At 43.8% G+C, this 17,136-nt stretch overlaps 1 protein-coding gene across 1 annotated transcript in view; it reads left to right on the top strand.

The window, feature by feature from the left end:
* MAP1A (microtubule associated protein 1A) overlaps positions 1-17,136 on the top strand; it is a 362,456-nt gene that overhangs the window by 90,174 nt on the left and 255,146 nt on the right. Inside the window, exon 2 of the mRNA XM_069766123.1 lies at positions 1,394-1,495. Within this exon, the coding sequence (XP_069622224.1) occupies positions 1,394-1,495 (102 nt within the window). The remainder of the gene's footprint in view (positions 1-1,393; positions 1,496-17,136) is intronic.

Here is a 17,136-nt window from a genome sequence, read left to right on the forward strand (position 1 = left end):
CTGCTCTCTGACTGTTCAGGCAGAGGGCGCGATAACGCATATAGTGTGCGCGGCGCCCTCTGCCTGATCAGTCAGAGCAGAGACGCCGGGAAGATGGAGGCGCCGGAACGAGACGCCGGGAGCTGCAATCAAGGGAGGTGAGTATGTGTTTTTTTTTCTTTATTGCGGCAGCGGCGGCACAAATTTATGTGGAACATCTATGGGGCACAGTGAACGGTGCAGAGCACCGTATTTGGCACAGCACAGCTATGGGGCACAGTGAACGGTGCAGAGCACCGTATATGGCACAGCACAGCTATGGGGCACAGTGAACGGTGCAGAGCACCGTATATGGCACAGCACAGCTATGGGGCACAGTGAACGGTGCAGAGCACCGTATATGGCACAGCACAGCTATGGGGCACAGTGAACGGTGCAGAGCACCGTATATGGCACAGCACAGCTATGGGGTACAGTGAACGGTGCAGAGCACCGTATATGGCACAGCACAGCTATGGGGTACAGTGAACGGTGCAGAGAACCGTATATGGCACAGCACAGCTATGGGGCACAGTGAACGGTGCAGAGCACCGTATATGGCACAGCACAGCTATGGGGCACAGTGAACGGTGCAGAGCACCGTATATGGCACAGCACAGCTATGGGGCACAGTGAACGGTGCAGAGCACCGTATATGGCACATCTATGGGGCACAGTGAACGGTGCAGAGCACCGTATATGGCACAGCACAGCTATGGGGCACAGTGAACGGTGCAGAGCACCGTATATGGCACAGCACAGCTATGGGGCACAGTGAACGGTGCAGAGCACCGTATATGGCACAGCACAGCTATGTATGGGGCACAATGAACGGTGCAGAGCACCGTATATGGCACAGCACAGCTATGTATGGGGCACAGTGAACGGTGCAGAGCACCGTATATGGCACAGCACAGCTATGGGGCACAGTGAACGGTGCAGAGCACCGTATATGGCACATCTATGGGGCACAATGAACGGTGCAGAGCACCGTATATGGCACAGCTAGGGGGCACAATGAACGGTGCAGAGCACTATATGGTTCACACCTATGGGGAAATATGAACGGTGCAGAGCACTATATGGCACAGCTATGGGGAAATAATGATCTATTTTTATTTTTGAAATTCACCGGTAAATGCTGCATTTCCACCCTAGGCTTATACTCGAGTCAATAAGTTTTCCCAGTTTTTTGTGGCAAAATTAGGGGGGTCGGCTTATACTCGGGTCGGCTTATACTCGAGTATATACGGTATATCCTGTAATACAATATGATTATGTTTATTATTACATTAGGGAAGAATTGCTGTAAATAATGTGTAATTTGGTGTGATTTTTGCATTGCATAAAAGAACGCTGATTTTTTTTCTTACAGGTATTCGCTCTTGGAATATCAGTCTTGATTCCTGTAACTTAGATGAGCAACTGAAGCTGTTTGTGACAAGACATCTCGCTCACTTTTCGCCAAACGTCAAAGGTCGGTATTTCATGTTGTTTTTGAAACAAAACATTTCAGAAGATATATGTGTTGGTATAATATAAAAACCTAACATCTAAAGTTTATTAGCAATGTATATTATGATTTATTATACAGTATGTCTGCAATATTTTTGATGTAACACTTGTTTAAAGTCAGGGAGAACACAAATATTGACTTCCAGGTTTTGTGCCACTTTTATGTCTCATTCCCCTCGATTCAGTCATCTGGGGTGTCTGTTTTTCCATCTGATGTGGGGATGAAAGGCAGGGATGTGGAGTCTGTAAGCCAAACTTTCGACCACTCCATTTCGCTGACTCCTGATTCCAACTCCACAGCGCTGCCTCACTACTTAGCATGTGCATAAAGTGCACCACAGATTCATTTCTACAAAAAGCCTAGATCCTTAGATCAGGAACAATTCTTATGAAAAAATTTACAGCACATCCTGCACTGAATTACTGTACTCAATTTATTATATATTTTAGGAGTTGGTTCATTTTATACCAACTCCGACTCCTCAAAAATGGGCACTGACTCCGACTCCACGACTCCTACTCTGATCCTACAGCCCTTTTGAAAGACCTGAACTGATCCCATAGTTCTCAATGGAATTGGCTCCATCATCTGCCATATTAGTTGTGTCGAAACAGTTCTAGATTTTGATCTAAAAACGTTGCATGCAGCATTTTTTATTTCGACTATAGAGGCCAGACCAGTGCAAAAAGTATACAACTTTGTTATCAGTTGTGTCCGGCTCAGGCAATAAGCATCTGGCTAGATACAACTAATATATGGGAGCAGCATATGGGAAGTGGGAGAACAAACCAAAAGGTGACATCAGGATATAAAATTACAGCATTGTAACTATCACCTCTTCTACCATTCAGCCTTCATTATCTACAGATGGGGTTCCAAGTGCAAGCTGTGCAACACTGCGGATACCAGCCCTCTATGGAGTGGGCTCAGGTCCTCAGCCCGCTCCATACACCTACATCCGATGTGCCGTGTACACATACATCACAATTCAGCAATGGTTTAACCCCTTTCTGCCATTTGACGTATTATCCTGTCGAGGTGACCTGGGACTTAATTCCCAGGGACGGGATATTACGTCATAGGCGATCACGGGGGGGGGGGGGGGGGGGGCGCGGCCGATAGCGGCCGGGTGTCAGATGATTATCACAGCTGACATGCGGCTGCCAGGAGCGGTCACGGACAGCTCCCAGCACATTAACCTCCGAAACACTGCGATCAGACATGATCGCAGTGTTCCGGCGGCATAGGGAATCATCGCGCAGGGAGGGTGCTCCCTCTGTGCTTCCCTGAGACCCTCGGAACAACGTGATGTGATGTGATGTCTCCTCCCTGCAGGCCCCGGATCCAAGATGGCCGTGGGGCTCCTTCCGGGCCCTGCAGGGAGGTGGCTTGCTCTCAGCAGGCGCCGGCAAGCCTGCAGCACTGCCTGTCAGATCGCTGATTTTACACAGTGCTGTGCAAAATGTCAGATCAGCGATCTGACATTATACAATGATGTCCCACCCTGGGACAAAGTAAAAAAGTAACAAAATATATTATCATTTGTAAAAAAAAAAAAAAAAAAAAAATCCTAAATAAATAGAAAAAATATATATATTGTTCCAATAAATACATTTCTTTATGTAAATACTAACAAAAAACAATAAAAGTACACATTTAGTATCGCCGCATCCATAACGACCCGATCTATAAAACTGTCCCACTAGTTAACCCCTTCAGTGAACACCGTAAAAAAAAAAAACGAGGCAAAAAACAATGCTTTATCATCATACTGCCGAACAAAAAGTGGAATAACACGCGATCAAAAAGTTGGATATAAATAACCATGGTACCGCCGAAAACGTTATCTTGTCCCGCAAAAAATGAGCTGCCATACAGCATCATCAGCAAAAAAATAAAAAAGTTATAGCCCTCAGAATAAAGCGATGCAAAAATAATTATTTTTTCTGTAAAATAGTTTTTATTGTATAAAAGCGCCAAAACATAAAAAATGATATAAATGAGGTATTGCTGTAATCATACTGACCCGAAGAATAAAACTGCTTTATCAATTTTACCCAACGCGGAACGATATAAACGCCCCCCCAAAGAAATTCACGAATTGCTGTTTTGTTTTGTTGTTTGCCTAACAAAAATCGGAATAAAAAGCGATCAAAAAATGTCATGCACTTGAAAACGGTACCAATTAAAATGTCAACTTGTCCCACAAAAAACAAGACCTCACATGACTATGTGGACCAAAATATGGAAAAAATTCTAGCTCTCGGAATGTGGTAAGGCAAAAAATATTTTTTGCAATTAAAAGCGTCTTTTAGTGTGTGACAGCTGGCTAGCATAAAAACCGCTATAAATAGTAAATCAAACCTCCCTTTATTACCTTAGTTAGGGAAAAATAATAAAATAAAAAAATTATTTATTTCCATTTTCCCGTTAGGGTTAGGGTTGGGGCTAAAGTTAGGGTTGGGACTAAAATTAGGGTTAAGGTTTGGGCTAAAGTTAGGGTTAGGGTTGGGGCTAAAGTTAGGGTTAGGTTTGGGGCTAAAGTTAGGGTTGGGGCTAGAGTTGGGGTTAGGGTTTGGATTACGTTTACAGTTGGGTTAGGGGTGTGTCAGGGTTAGGAGTATGGTTAGGGTTGGAATTAGGATTAGGGGTGTGTTGGGGATAGGGGTGTGTTGGGGTTGGGATTAGGGTTAGGGGTATGTTGGGGTTAGGGTTGTGGTTAGGGTTGGGATTAGGATTAGGGGTGTGTTGAGTTAGGGTTGGAGTTAGAATTGGGGGGTTTCCACTGTTTAGGCACACCAGGGGCTCTGCAAATGCAACATGACGTCCGATCTCAATTCCATCCAATTCTGCGTTGAAAAAGTAAAGGGTGCTCGTTCCCTTCAGAGCTCTGCCGTGCGCCCAAACAGTGGTTTACCCCCACATAATGGGTATCAGCATACTCAGGACAAATTTGACAACAGCTTTTGGCATCCAATTTCTCCTGTTACCCTTGGAAAAATACAAAACTGGGGGCTAAAAAATAATTTTTGTGGAAAAAATATATTTTTTTCACGGCTTTGCGTTATAAACTTTACTGAAACACATGGGGGTTCAAAGTTCTCACAATACATCTAGATAAGTTCCTTGGGGGGTCTAGTTTCCAATATGGGCTCACGTGTGGGAGATTTCTACTGTTTAGGTGCATCAGGGGCTCTGCAAACGCAACGTGACGCCCGCAGACCATTCGATCAAAGTCTGCATTACAAAACACCACTTCTTCCCTTCTGAGCTCTGCCATGCACCCAAACAGTAGTTTTCTCCCACATCAGCGTACTTAGGACAGATTGGACAACAACTTTTCGAGTCCAATTTCTCCTGTTACCCTTGGAAAAATACAAAACTGGGGGCTAAAAAAATCATTTTAAATTACATTATAAACTTCTGTGAAGCACTTGGGGGTTCAAAATTCTTACCACACATCTAGATAAGTTCCAAACAGTGGTTTACCCCCACTCACGAGGTATCAGCGTACTCAGGACAAATTGCACAACAACTTTTGGGGTCTAATTTGTCCTGTTAGCCTTGGGAAAATTTGAGGCGAAAAGCTGATTTTTTTGTGAAAAAAATATGATTTTTTTTTTTTACGGCTCTACATTATAAACTTCTGTGAAGCACTTGGTGGTTCAAAGTGCTCACCACACATCTAGATTAGTTCCTTAGGGGGTCTACTTTCCAAAATAGTGTCACTTGTGGGGCGTTTCAATGTTTAGGCACATCAGTGGCTCTCCAAACGTATCATGGCGTCCCATCTCAATTCCAGTCAATTTTGCATTGAAAAGTCAAATGGCTCTCCTTCACTTCCGAGCTCTGTCATGCGCCCAAACAGTGGTTTACCCCCACATATGGGGTATCGGCATACTTAGGACAAATTGTACAACAACTTTTGGGGTCCATTTTCTCCTGTTACCCTTGGTAAAATAAAACAAATTGGATGTGAAGTAAATTTTTTGTGAAAAAAAGTTAAATGTTCATTTTTTTTAAACATTCCAAAAATTCCTGTGAAACATCTGAAGGGTTGATAAACTTCTTGAATGTGGTTTTGAGCACCTTGAGTGGTGCAGTTTTTAGAATGGTTATTTTCTATCATATAAACCCCTCAAAGTAACTTCAAATGTGATGTGGTCCCTAAAAAAAAGGTGTTGTAAAAATGAGAAATTGCTGGTCAACTTTTAAGCCTTATAACTCCCTAACAAAAAAATATTTTGTTCCAAAATTGTGCTGATGTAAAGTAGACATGTTGGAAATGTTACTTATTAAGTATTTTGTGTGTCATATCTCTGTGATTTTAGGGCATTAAAATTCAAAGTTGGAAAATTGCTAAATTTTCAAAATTGTTGCCAAATTTCTGTTTTTTTCACAAATAAACGCAAGTAATATCAAATAAATTTTACCACTAACATGAAGTACAATATGTCATGAGAAAACGTTGTCAGAATCATCAGGATCCGTTCAAACATTCCAGAGTTATAACCTCATAAAGGGACAGTGGTCAGAGTTGTAACATTTGGCCCGGTCATTAACATGCAAACCACCCTTGGGGGATAAGGGGTTAAAGAAAGTCCTGTTACCCAATAATAAAACAGAATGCTTTTCTTACCCCATGTTTTTACACTTATTGAAAAACATAATACAAATGAGTTAAACCAGTGTCAAAACCATGCTTTACCTATATAGTGTATACAACATATATCACTTACCGTAATTATAGGTTAAATTACTCAAATAGGTTAATTGTCATATTCACTTTTTCACAAAATGTAGACTTTTTCTCAAGGACAGCAAGGCACAAAAACATCAAGAGACACAAATCCCACCTGGCCTGAAAAATAGTCATTTACATTGATAATCATTTAATAAGGGTGGTTTCGGGCAGAAGACCCTAAGAAAAGGTGGTCCACTTGTGTGTAATGGCCCATGGAAAAGGGTGCACAGGCCATCTTAGCCCTCTCCTGATTTGCTTTAAGATGGTAAGAACCTTTGTAAGACTCCAGTCTACAGAGCAACAACATGGTTGGCAGAGAAGAATGGGCATGGGGCAGGGGGATAATTAACACTATGACTTTCAGTCCAGTACCATGGTGGCAGGTCCTGCTTGACTTTTGCTATGGAGCCTAATTTGTTCTCTGTCCACCAATGCACTTGGCCATGAACGATTTGCAGCTTACCAACAACTTCACTTCAAACAAAGGAAAATAAATGTGTATATCATTATCATTTGTTGTAAGTATGTCATTACCTTGGCTAAACATTAGATCACTGTCAATTTTCTTTGAGACTGCGAAGCTCAATATAATGTGAAATTAAGTATCTGACGACTAAGCAAGTAAGAGTAAATGCATATGACTCCATAAAGTTCATATTCAGTGAAATCAGCAATATGATTTAATCTGTTGGATAACCTTGGCACTAATCTTCACATTATAGAGCTGCTAGCCTGTGTAAAAGCTTATCATGAAGCTGAGCTAGTATAACATAAGAAGAATGCTGCAATGTAGAGCAAGACGGACAATGAGGGCTTATAACATGGGCAAATAGTGAGAGAAAGGAAATTAATTTGATTGTCAGTATAGCATTAGGACTCATTTAGACAAGTACATTTACCTCCATAAGATCTAGAACTTTTGTCAAAATAGATAGCAGATCTTTCCATTTCTGAGATCTAGTCCCAATTTTGGCAATAAAAATTATGGAAGGGAAAACTAGATCATTTGGTATGGCCATGTTATGTTAAACTCTTGATTGTATAGGTCCCAACAAGAAACATCACAAGAAATCTACGATATAATTGTCTAAGGGTCTCTTCTGTCTGTCCTTCTGTCTGTCTGTCACGGATATTCATTGGTCGCGGCCTCTGTCATGGAAATCCAAGTCGCTGATTGGTCGTGGCAAAACACCCATGACCATTGCCACGACCAATCAGCGACGGGCACAGTCCGCCGACAAAATGGCCGCTCCTTCCTCCTCGCAGTCAGTGCCCGCTTCATACTCCCCTCCAGTCAGCCCTCACACAGGGATAATAGCAGCGTTAATGGACCGCGTTATGCCACGGTGTAATGCACTCCATTAACGCAGCTATTAACCCTGTGTGACCAACTTTTTACTATTGATGCTGTGTATGCAGCATCAATAGTAAAAAGATCTAATGTTCCAAATAATAATAATAATAAAAAAGGTTAATCTCACCCTCCGACGTGCGTGCTGTCATCGGCAGTGCAAGCGGCAGGTTCCGGTGCCAAGGATGCTATGCGAGAAGGACCTGCCATGATGTCACGGTCATGTGACCGCGACGTCATCACAGGTCCTGCGCTCATACCAACCCTGGGGCCGGAAGCTGCCGCGTTCACCGCACACAGGCGCCAGGACTACAAGGGGCCTACGGAAGGTGAGTATATGTTTATTTATTATTTTGTCTTTTTTAATCACGCATATAGTGCCCACATTGCTATATACAATGTGGGTTGTGTTACATACTGCGTGGGCTGCGTTATATACTACATGGCTGCTATGTACTACGTGGGCAGTGTCATATACTATGTGGGCAATGTTATATACTGCGTGGGCTGCGTTATATACTACATGGCTGCTATATACTATGTGGGCAATGTTATATACTGCGTGGGCTGCATTATATACTACATGGCTGCTATATAATACGTGGGCAGTGTTATATACTGTGTGGGCTGTGTTATATACTACATGGCTGCTATAAACTACGTGGGCAGTGTTATATACTGTGGGGGCTGCGTTATATACTGCATGGCTGCTATATACTACGTGGCCAGTGTTACATACTTTGTGGGCAATGTTATATACTGTGTGGGCTGTGTTATATACTGTTTAGGCTGTGTTATATACTGCGTGGCCTGTATTAACACATCGGGTATTGAAGAATATGTCGTGGCCTGTGCTATATACTATGTGGCTGCTATATACATACATATTCTAGAACACCCGATGCGTTAGAATCGGGCCACCATCTAGTCATGTAATAAGAAGGAAGAGAAGCCCAACACACCCATGAAAGTTGCCACTTGAAATCACTTTAGTTTTGTGCTATGTCTGTGATCTGCTTTTTTTCTACAAAATTAAACAACTGAATGAATATCCTCCAAGGCTGGTGATTCTATAATTTTTGCCAGGGGTTGTAGATGTTGGCCCGATTCTAACGCATCGGGTATTCTAGAATATGTATGTAGTTTATTTATGAAGATTTAAGAATACACAGGATTCTGCCGGGCGCGACCAGTGAAGCGTGGTTTAAATCTCGTGCCAATTCGCGGCCTGACTGCGCCTCTCGCTGAGTGGTCGCACCCGGCCGGGCACAACCAATCAGTGAAGCCAGGTCCGTCCCAGGTTTTTGAGGACCCCGGGCGAAAGAGTCTCAGTGGGCCCCCCCTTTAACACATACCACGATTCATGATGGACAGATACAGCAGAGAAATATAGCCAAGCCACGTAGCATATAACACAGCCCACATAGTATATAACACAGCCCACATAGCATATAGCACAACCACGTAGCATATAACACAGCCCACGTAGCATATAACACAGCCCACGTAGCATATAGCACAGCCACGTAGCATATAACACAGCTAAGTAGCATATAACACAGCCATTTAGTATATTGCGCAGCCCACGTAGCATATAGGACTGCCTACGTAGTATATAGCACAGCCACGTAGTATGTAACACAGCCACGTAGTATATAGCACAACCACATAGCATATAACACAGCCCACGTAGTATATAACACAGCCACGTAGTATATTGCACAGCCACATAGCATATAACACAGCCCACGTAGTATATAGCACAGCCATGTAGTATATAGCACAGCCATGTAGACATAGCACAGCCACGTAGTATATAACACAGCCAAGTAGTATATAACACAGCCACATATATAACACAGCCACATAGTATATAGCACAGCCACGTCATATATAGCACAGCCACGTAGTGTATTGCACAGCCACGTATATAGCACAGCCCACGTAGAATATAGCACAGCCCACGTAGTATATAACACAGCCCACATAGTATATAACACAGCCCACGTAGTACATAGCACAGCCCAAGCAGTATATAACAACCCACGTAGTATATAACACAGCCCACATAGTATATAGCACAGCCACGTAGTATATAACACAGGCACGTAGTATATTGCACAGCCACAAAGTATATAGCACAGACCACGTAGTATATAACACAGCCCACGTAGTATAAAGCACAGCCCACATAGTATATAGCACAGCCCACGTAGTATACAGCACAGCGCACTCAGTATATAACACATCCCACGTAGTATATACCGTAACACAGCCACGTCGTATATAACACAGCCCACGTAGTATATAACACAGCCCACGTAGTATACAGAAATGTGGGCACCATATCCCTGTTAAAAAAATACTTAAAATAAAAAATAGTTATATACTCACCTTCCGGCAGCCCCCGGATCCAGCCCAGGCCTTTAGCGATGCTCCCACCAGGTCCATTCCCAGTAATGCATTGCGGCAATAACCCGTGATGATGTAGCGGTCTCGCGAGACCGCTACGTCATCTGGTGTCATTACCTCAAAGCATTACTGGGATCGGAGCATCGCAAGGAGCAGGAAAACCTGCCGGGGACGCCGGAAGGTGAGAATATGACGATTTTTTATTATTATTTTTAACATGATATCTTTTTACTATTGATGCTGCATAGACAGCATCAATAGTAAAAAGTGAAGCGGTGTTTAAATCCCACCCCAATATCGCTGATTGGACGCGGCCGGCCGTGCGCAACCAATCAGCGATGCGGGATTCTGTTACAGACAAACAGATGGAAGTGGACCTTAGACAATTATATATATATAGACTAGATGGTGGCCCAATTCTAACGCATCGGGTATTCTAGAATATGTATGTAGATTATGAAGTTTTCAGAATAATGCAATTTATACACAGGATTCGGCCGGCCGTGAGCGACCAATTAGCGAAGCGTGGTTCAAATTCTGCGCCAATTCGCGGCCAGACTGTGCCTGTCGCTGATTGTTCGCGGCCGGCCGGGCGTGACCAATCAGTGAAACCAGGGCCTGCTCCAGGTTTTTGAGGGCCACGGGTGAAAGAGTCTCAGTGGGCTCCCCTCTTTAACACATACCACGATTCATGATGCACAGATACAGCAGAGAAATATACCACAGCCAAGTAGCATATAACACAGCCCACGTAGCATATAACACAGCCCACGTAGCATATACCACAGCCCACGTAGCATATAGCACAGGCCACATAGTATATAGCACAGGCCATATAGTATATAGCACAGGCCACGTAGTATATAACACAGCCCACGTAGCATATAGCACAGCCCACGTAGCATATAGCACAGCCACATAGCATATAATACAGCCAACATAGTATATAGCACAGCCCACATAGTATATAGCACAGCCCTCGCAGCATAACACAGCCCACACAGTGTATAACAACCCACGCAATATATAGCACAGCCCACATATATAGCACAGCCCACGCAGTATATAGCACAGCCTACGTAGTATATAACACAGCCCAAGTAGTATATAACACAGGCCACGTAGTATATAGCACAGCCACGTAGTATATAGCACAGCCCAAACAGTATATAACACAGCCACGTAGTATATTACAGTTACGTAGTATATAGCACAGCCATGTAGTATATAGCACAGCCACGTAGTATATTGCACAGCCACGTAGTATATAGCACAGCCCACGTAGTATATAACACAGCCCACGTAGTATATAGCACAGCCCATGTAGTATATAGCACAGCCCACGTAGTATATAGCACAGCCCACATAGTATATAGCACAGCCCACGCAGTATATAACACAGCCTACATAGTATATAACACAGCCACATAGTATATAACACAGCCCACGTAATATCTAACACAGCCCTCATAGCATACAGAAATGTGGGCACCATGTCCCTGTTAAAAAAAGAATTAAAATAAAAAATAGTTATATACTCACCTTCTGGCAGCCCCCGGATCCAGTCCAGGCCTTTAGCGATGCTCCCACCAGGTCCGTTCCCAGACCGCTACGTCATCTGGTGTCATTACCGCAAAGCATTACTGGGATTGGAGCATCGCAAGGAGCGGGAAAACCTGCCAAGGACGCCGGAAGGTGAGAATATGACGATTTTATTTTTATTATTATTTTTAACATATCTTTTTACGGTTGATGCTGCAAAAGCAGCATCAATAGTAAAAAGAGAAGCCGTGTTTAAATCCCACCCCAATATCACTGATTGGTCGCGGCTGGCCGTGCGCGACCAATCAGCGATGCGGGTTTGCGTTACAGACAAACGGGCGGAAGTGGACCTTAGACAATTATATATATACTAGATGGTGGCCCGATTCTAAAGCATCGATTATTCTAGAATATGCATGTCCACGTAGTATATTGCCCAGCCCACGTAGTATATTGCCCAACCACGTAGTATATTGCCCAGCCACGTAGTATATTGCCCAGCCATGTAGTATATTGCCCAGGCACGTAGTATATTGCCCAACCACGTAGTATATTGCCCAGCCACGTAGTATATTGCCCAGCCACGTAGTATATTGCCCAGTGACGTAGTATATTGCCCAGCCACATAGTATATTGCCCAGCCACATAGTATATTGCCCAGCCACGTAGTATATTGCCCAGCCACGTAGTATATTGCCCAGTGACGTAGTATATTGCCCAGCCACATAGTATATTGCCCAGCCACATAGTATATTGCCCAGCCACATAGTATATTGCCCAGTCACGTAGTATACAGCACAGAGCCACGTAGTATACAGCACAGACATGTAGTATACTGCCCAGTCACGTAGTATGCTGCCCAGTTACGTAGTATATTGGCCAGTCACGTAGTATGTTGCCCAGCCACGTAGTATACAGCACAGAGCCACGTAGTATACAACACAGACATGTAGTATACTGCCCAGTCACGTAGTATACTGCCCAGTCACGTAGTATATTGGCCAGTCACGTAGTATATTGTCCAGCCGCGTAGTATATTGCTCAGCCACGTAGTATATTGCACAGCCCGCGTAGTATATTGCACAGCCCGCGCAGTACCACGCACGCAGTATATAACACAGGCCACGTAGTGTATAATACAGGCCATGTAGTGTATAACACAGGCCATGTAGTGTATAACACAGGCCATGTAGTGTATAACACAGGCCATGTAGTGTATAACACAGGCCACGTAGTGTATAGCACAGCCTACGCAGTACATTGCATAGCCCGCGCAGTACATTGCACAGCCCGCGCAGTACATTGCACAGCCCGCACAGTACATTGCACAGCCTGCGCAGTACATTGCACAGCCCGCGCAGTACATTGCACAGCCTGCGTAGTATATTGCACAGCCCACGCAGTACCACGCACGCAGTATATAACACAGGCCACGTAGTGTATAACACAGGCAACGTAGTGTATAACACAGGCCACGTAGTGTATAACACAAGCCACTTAGTGTATAACATAAGCCACGTAGTGTATAACACAGGCCACGTAGTGTATAGCACAGCCCACGCAGTATATTGCACAGCCCGCGTAGTACATTGCACAGCTGCTTAGTAAATTGCACAGCCCGCTTACTATATTGCACAGCCCGCGTACTATATTGCACAGCCCGCGTACTATATTGCACAGCCCGCGCAGTACATTGCACAGCCCGCGCAGTACATTGCACAGCCCGCGCATTACATTGCACAGCCCGCACAGTACATTGCACAGCCCGCGCAGTCCATTGCACAGCCCGCGTAGTACATTGCACAGCCCGCACAGTACATTGCACAGCCCGCGTAGTATATTGCCCAGTCACGTAGTATATTGCCCAGCCACATAGTATATTGCCCAGTCACGTAGTATATTGCCCAGTCACATAATATATTGCCCAGTCACGTAGTATATTGCCCAGCCACATAGTATATTACCCAGCCACGTAGTATATTGCCCAGCCACGTAGTAGTATATAATACAGCCCACGTAATATATTGCAGAGCCCACGCAGTATATAGCAATGTGACCACCATATCCCTGTTAAAAAAAAGAATTAAAATAAATTCATTTTTAAATTATTTTTAACATTAGATCTTTTTACTATTGATGCGGCATAGGCAGCATGAATAGTAAAACGTTGGTCACACAGGGTTAATAGCAGCGTTAACCCAGTGCGTTACACCGCAGTCAACGCTGCCATTAACCCTGTGTGAGCGCTGACTGGAGGGGAGTACGGAGCGGGCACTGACTGCGGAGAGGAAGGAGCGGCCATTTTTCCGCCGGACTGTGCCCGTCGCTGATTGGTCGTGGCTGTTTTGCCACGACCAATCAGCCACTTGGATTTCCATGACAGACAGAGGCCGCGACCAATGAATATCCGTGACAGACAGACAGAAAGACAGATAGACAGATGGAAGTGACCCTTAGACAATTATATAGTAGATAGACTAGATGGTGGCCCGATTCTAACGCATCGGGTATTCTAGAACATGTATGTAGTTTATTTATGAAGTTTTCAGAATAATGCAATTTATACACAGTATTCGGCCAGCCGTGCGCGACCAATTAGCGAAGCGTGGTTCAAATCCTGCGCCAATTCGCGGCCAGACTGCGCCTGTCCCTGATTGTTCACAGTCGGCCGGGCGTGACCAATCAGTGAAGCCAGGGCCAGTGCCAGGTTTTTGAGGGCCCTGGGCGAAAGAGTCTCAGTGGGCCCCCCTCTTTAACACATACCACGATTCATGATGCACAGATACTGCAGAGAAATATACCACAGCCAAGTAGCATATAACACAGCCCACGTAGCATATAGCACAGCCCACGTAGCATATAGCACAGGCCACATAGTATATAGCACAGGCCATGTAGTATATAGCACAGGCCACGTAGTATATAACACTGCCCACGTAGCATATAGCACAGCCCACGTAGCATATAGTACAGCCACATAGCATATAACACAGCCACGTAGCATATAGCACAGCCACATAGTATATAGCACAGCCCACGCAGTGTATAACAGCCCACGCAGTATATAGCAGAGCCCACATATATAGCACTGCCCACGCAGTATATAGCACAGCCCACGTAGTATATAACACAGCCCATGTAGTATATAACACAGGTCACGTTGTATATAGCACAGCCACGTAGTACATTGCCCAGCCATGTATATTGCACAGCTATTTAGTATATAGCACAGCCCACGTAGTATATAACACAGCCACGTACTATATAGCACAGCTCACGTAGTATATAGCACAGCTCACGCAGTATATAACACAGCCACGTAGTTTATTGCCCAGCCACGTAATATATTGCATAGCCCACTTTGTATATAGCACAGAGACGCAGTATATAATACAGCTCACGCAGTATATAACACAGCCCATGTAGTATATAGCACAGCGATGTAGTATATTACACAGCCCACGTAGTATATAGCACAGAGACGTAGTATATAACACAGCCCACGCAGTATATAACACAGCCCACGTAGTATATAACACAGCCCACGTGGTATATAGTAATGTGAGCACCATATCCCTGTTAAATAAAAGAATTAAAGTAAAAAATAGTTATATACTCACCTTCCGTCGGCCCCCGGATCCAGGCAAGGCGTTTAGCGATGCTCCTCTCGATGCTCCGGTCCCAAGAATGCATTGCGGTCTCGCGAGATGATGATGTAGCGGTCTCGCGAGACCGCTACGTCATCATCTCGCGAGACCGCAGTGCATGGCCCGGAGCGTCGCAAGGAGCGGGAAAGGCGCCGGAAGGTGAGTATATAATGATTTTTCATTTTTTTAAATTATTTTTAATATTAGATCTTTTTACTATTGATGCTGCATAGGCAGCATCAATAGTAAAAAGTTGGTCACACAGGGTTAATAGCAGCGTTAATGGACTGCGTTACACCGCGGCATAACGCGGTGTAACGCAGCCATTAACCCTGTGTGAGCGCTGACTGGAAGGGACTATGGAGGGGGCACTAACAGAGAGTAGGAAGGGGCGAATTCACGGCCGGACTGTGCCCGTTGCTGATCAGCAACACGACGCGGGATTTCCGTGACAGGCAAACAGACAGACAGACAGAAAGACAGACAAACAGACGGAAGTGCTCCTTAGACGATTATATATATATATAGATTGTGGACCTCACAGTTACCATAGATCCATCATATGACTAGGCTGTATAACAGAAAACAGTCCCCATACTTGTATTTAAATGCAAAGTACCCTTGATTCAAGCTATACACATACTCAGATTAGTATACACATACTTATATTAGTATACTCATCTCAACGTGTTTTGGAGAATCAATGGGGTCCGCAAGCAATCCAAGAAGCATTAGGCTATGTGCACACGTTCAAGATTTCTCGCAGAAAATTCCTGAGAAAAACTGGACATTTTCTGCAAGAAATCTTCAAGAAAACCGCATGCGGTTTTGCCGCGTTTTTTTCCGGACATTTCCTAATGCATTTTGTAGTGGGAAATCCGCAAAAAAACCCGGAAAATTAAAAAAACGCATCATGTGCACAAAACATGCGGAATTCATTCTAAATGATGGGATGCTTATTGTATGCGTTTTTTTGCGGTTTTATAGCGTTTTTATCGGGAAAAAACGCAAAAAAAACGCAACGTGGGCACACAGCCTAACACTCAGCTGCTTCCTGCAAGCTAACACATGGTGTCTTAGGCTAAGATACCATAAGTGAGCTTGCTGGAAGTTCGCAGAAGGTCTTCAAGCAAGATAAGCATTTAATAAACATTAAAGGGCCTTTACACACACGGCATTATTTAGAGATGAGATATCCTGATGACAAGACAGGAAATAAACTGTTGTCCTGTCTCATTGCAGGAGCTAAACTCTTGATACCCATTTTTCACTTATCTGCCATTCAAGGGCCATATGGTTAAATAAAGTCGACCAGTTGTACAGACTGGAAGAGGTAGCAGCTACCACCCTGTACACTTGCTGCTTAGTTCTTCTGTCTGTATTTTGTTAAGTTTTTGGTAACTACTGTTTAATTCACTCACAGTTGATTGATTGTCAGAATAATGAATTTTTTTATCACTTTCATCCCCGTTTTATCCCCGTTACGAAATGGATCAACAGATCTCCGACTGCAGCTCTATTCATTCTTTATGGGGCTGCCAGAAAAAGCAGAGCACAGTGCTCAGCAGCCCCATAGGGAATGAATGAAGATGCATTATATATCCTGTATCTATTTTTTATGATGAATGGTGGGCTATGAATTTTTGCAATATTTATATAGGGCCAATATATTCTGTTATAGGGATCCCAATCTAATATCTCTGTGCCATGCACACTTTATAGTGATCAGATTGACAAATGTTTTAAAGAGTTTTTACCGTTTAGCTCATTTTCCTCAGTTTTTTTTAAAAAGTTACTGCAAAAACAATACATATTTTTTTGCAGCAATTTCAGAAAACAAAGGCAAAGGTACGGACTGTGAGTGTATTCTGTGAAGGCACTCAAAGTTTTGTGCTTTCAAAGGATC

Source organism: Ranitomeya imitator, chromosome 4 (assembly GCF_032444005.1).
Source record: "Ranitomeya imitator isolate aRanImi1 chromosome 4, aRanImi1.pri, whole genome shotgun sequence".
Taxonomy (NCBI): Eukaryota; Metazoa; Chordata; class Amphibia; order Anura; family Dendrobatidae; genus Ranitomeya; species Ranitomeya imitator.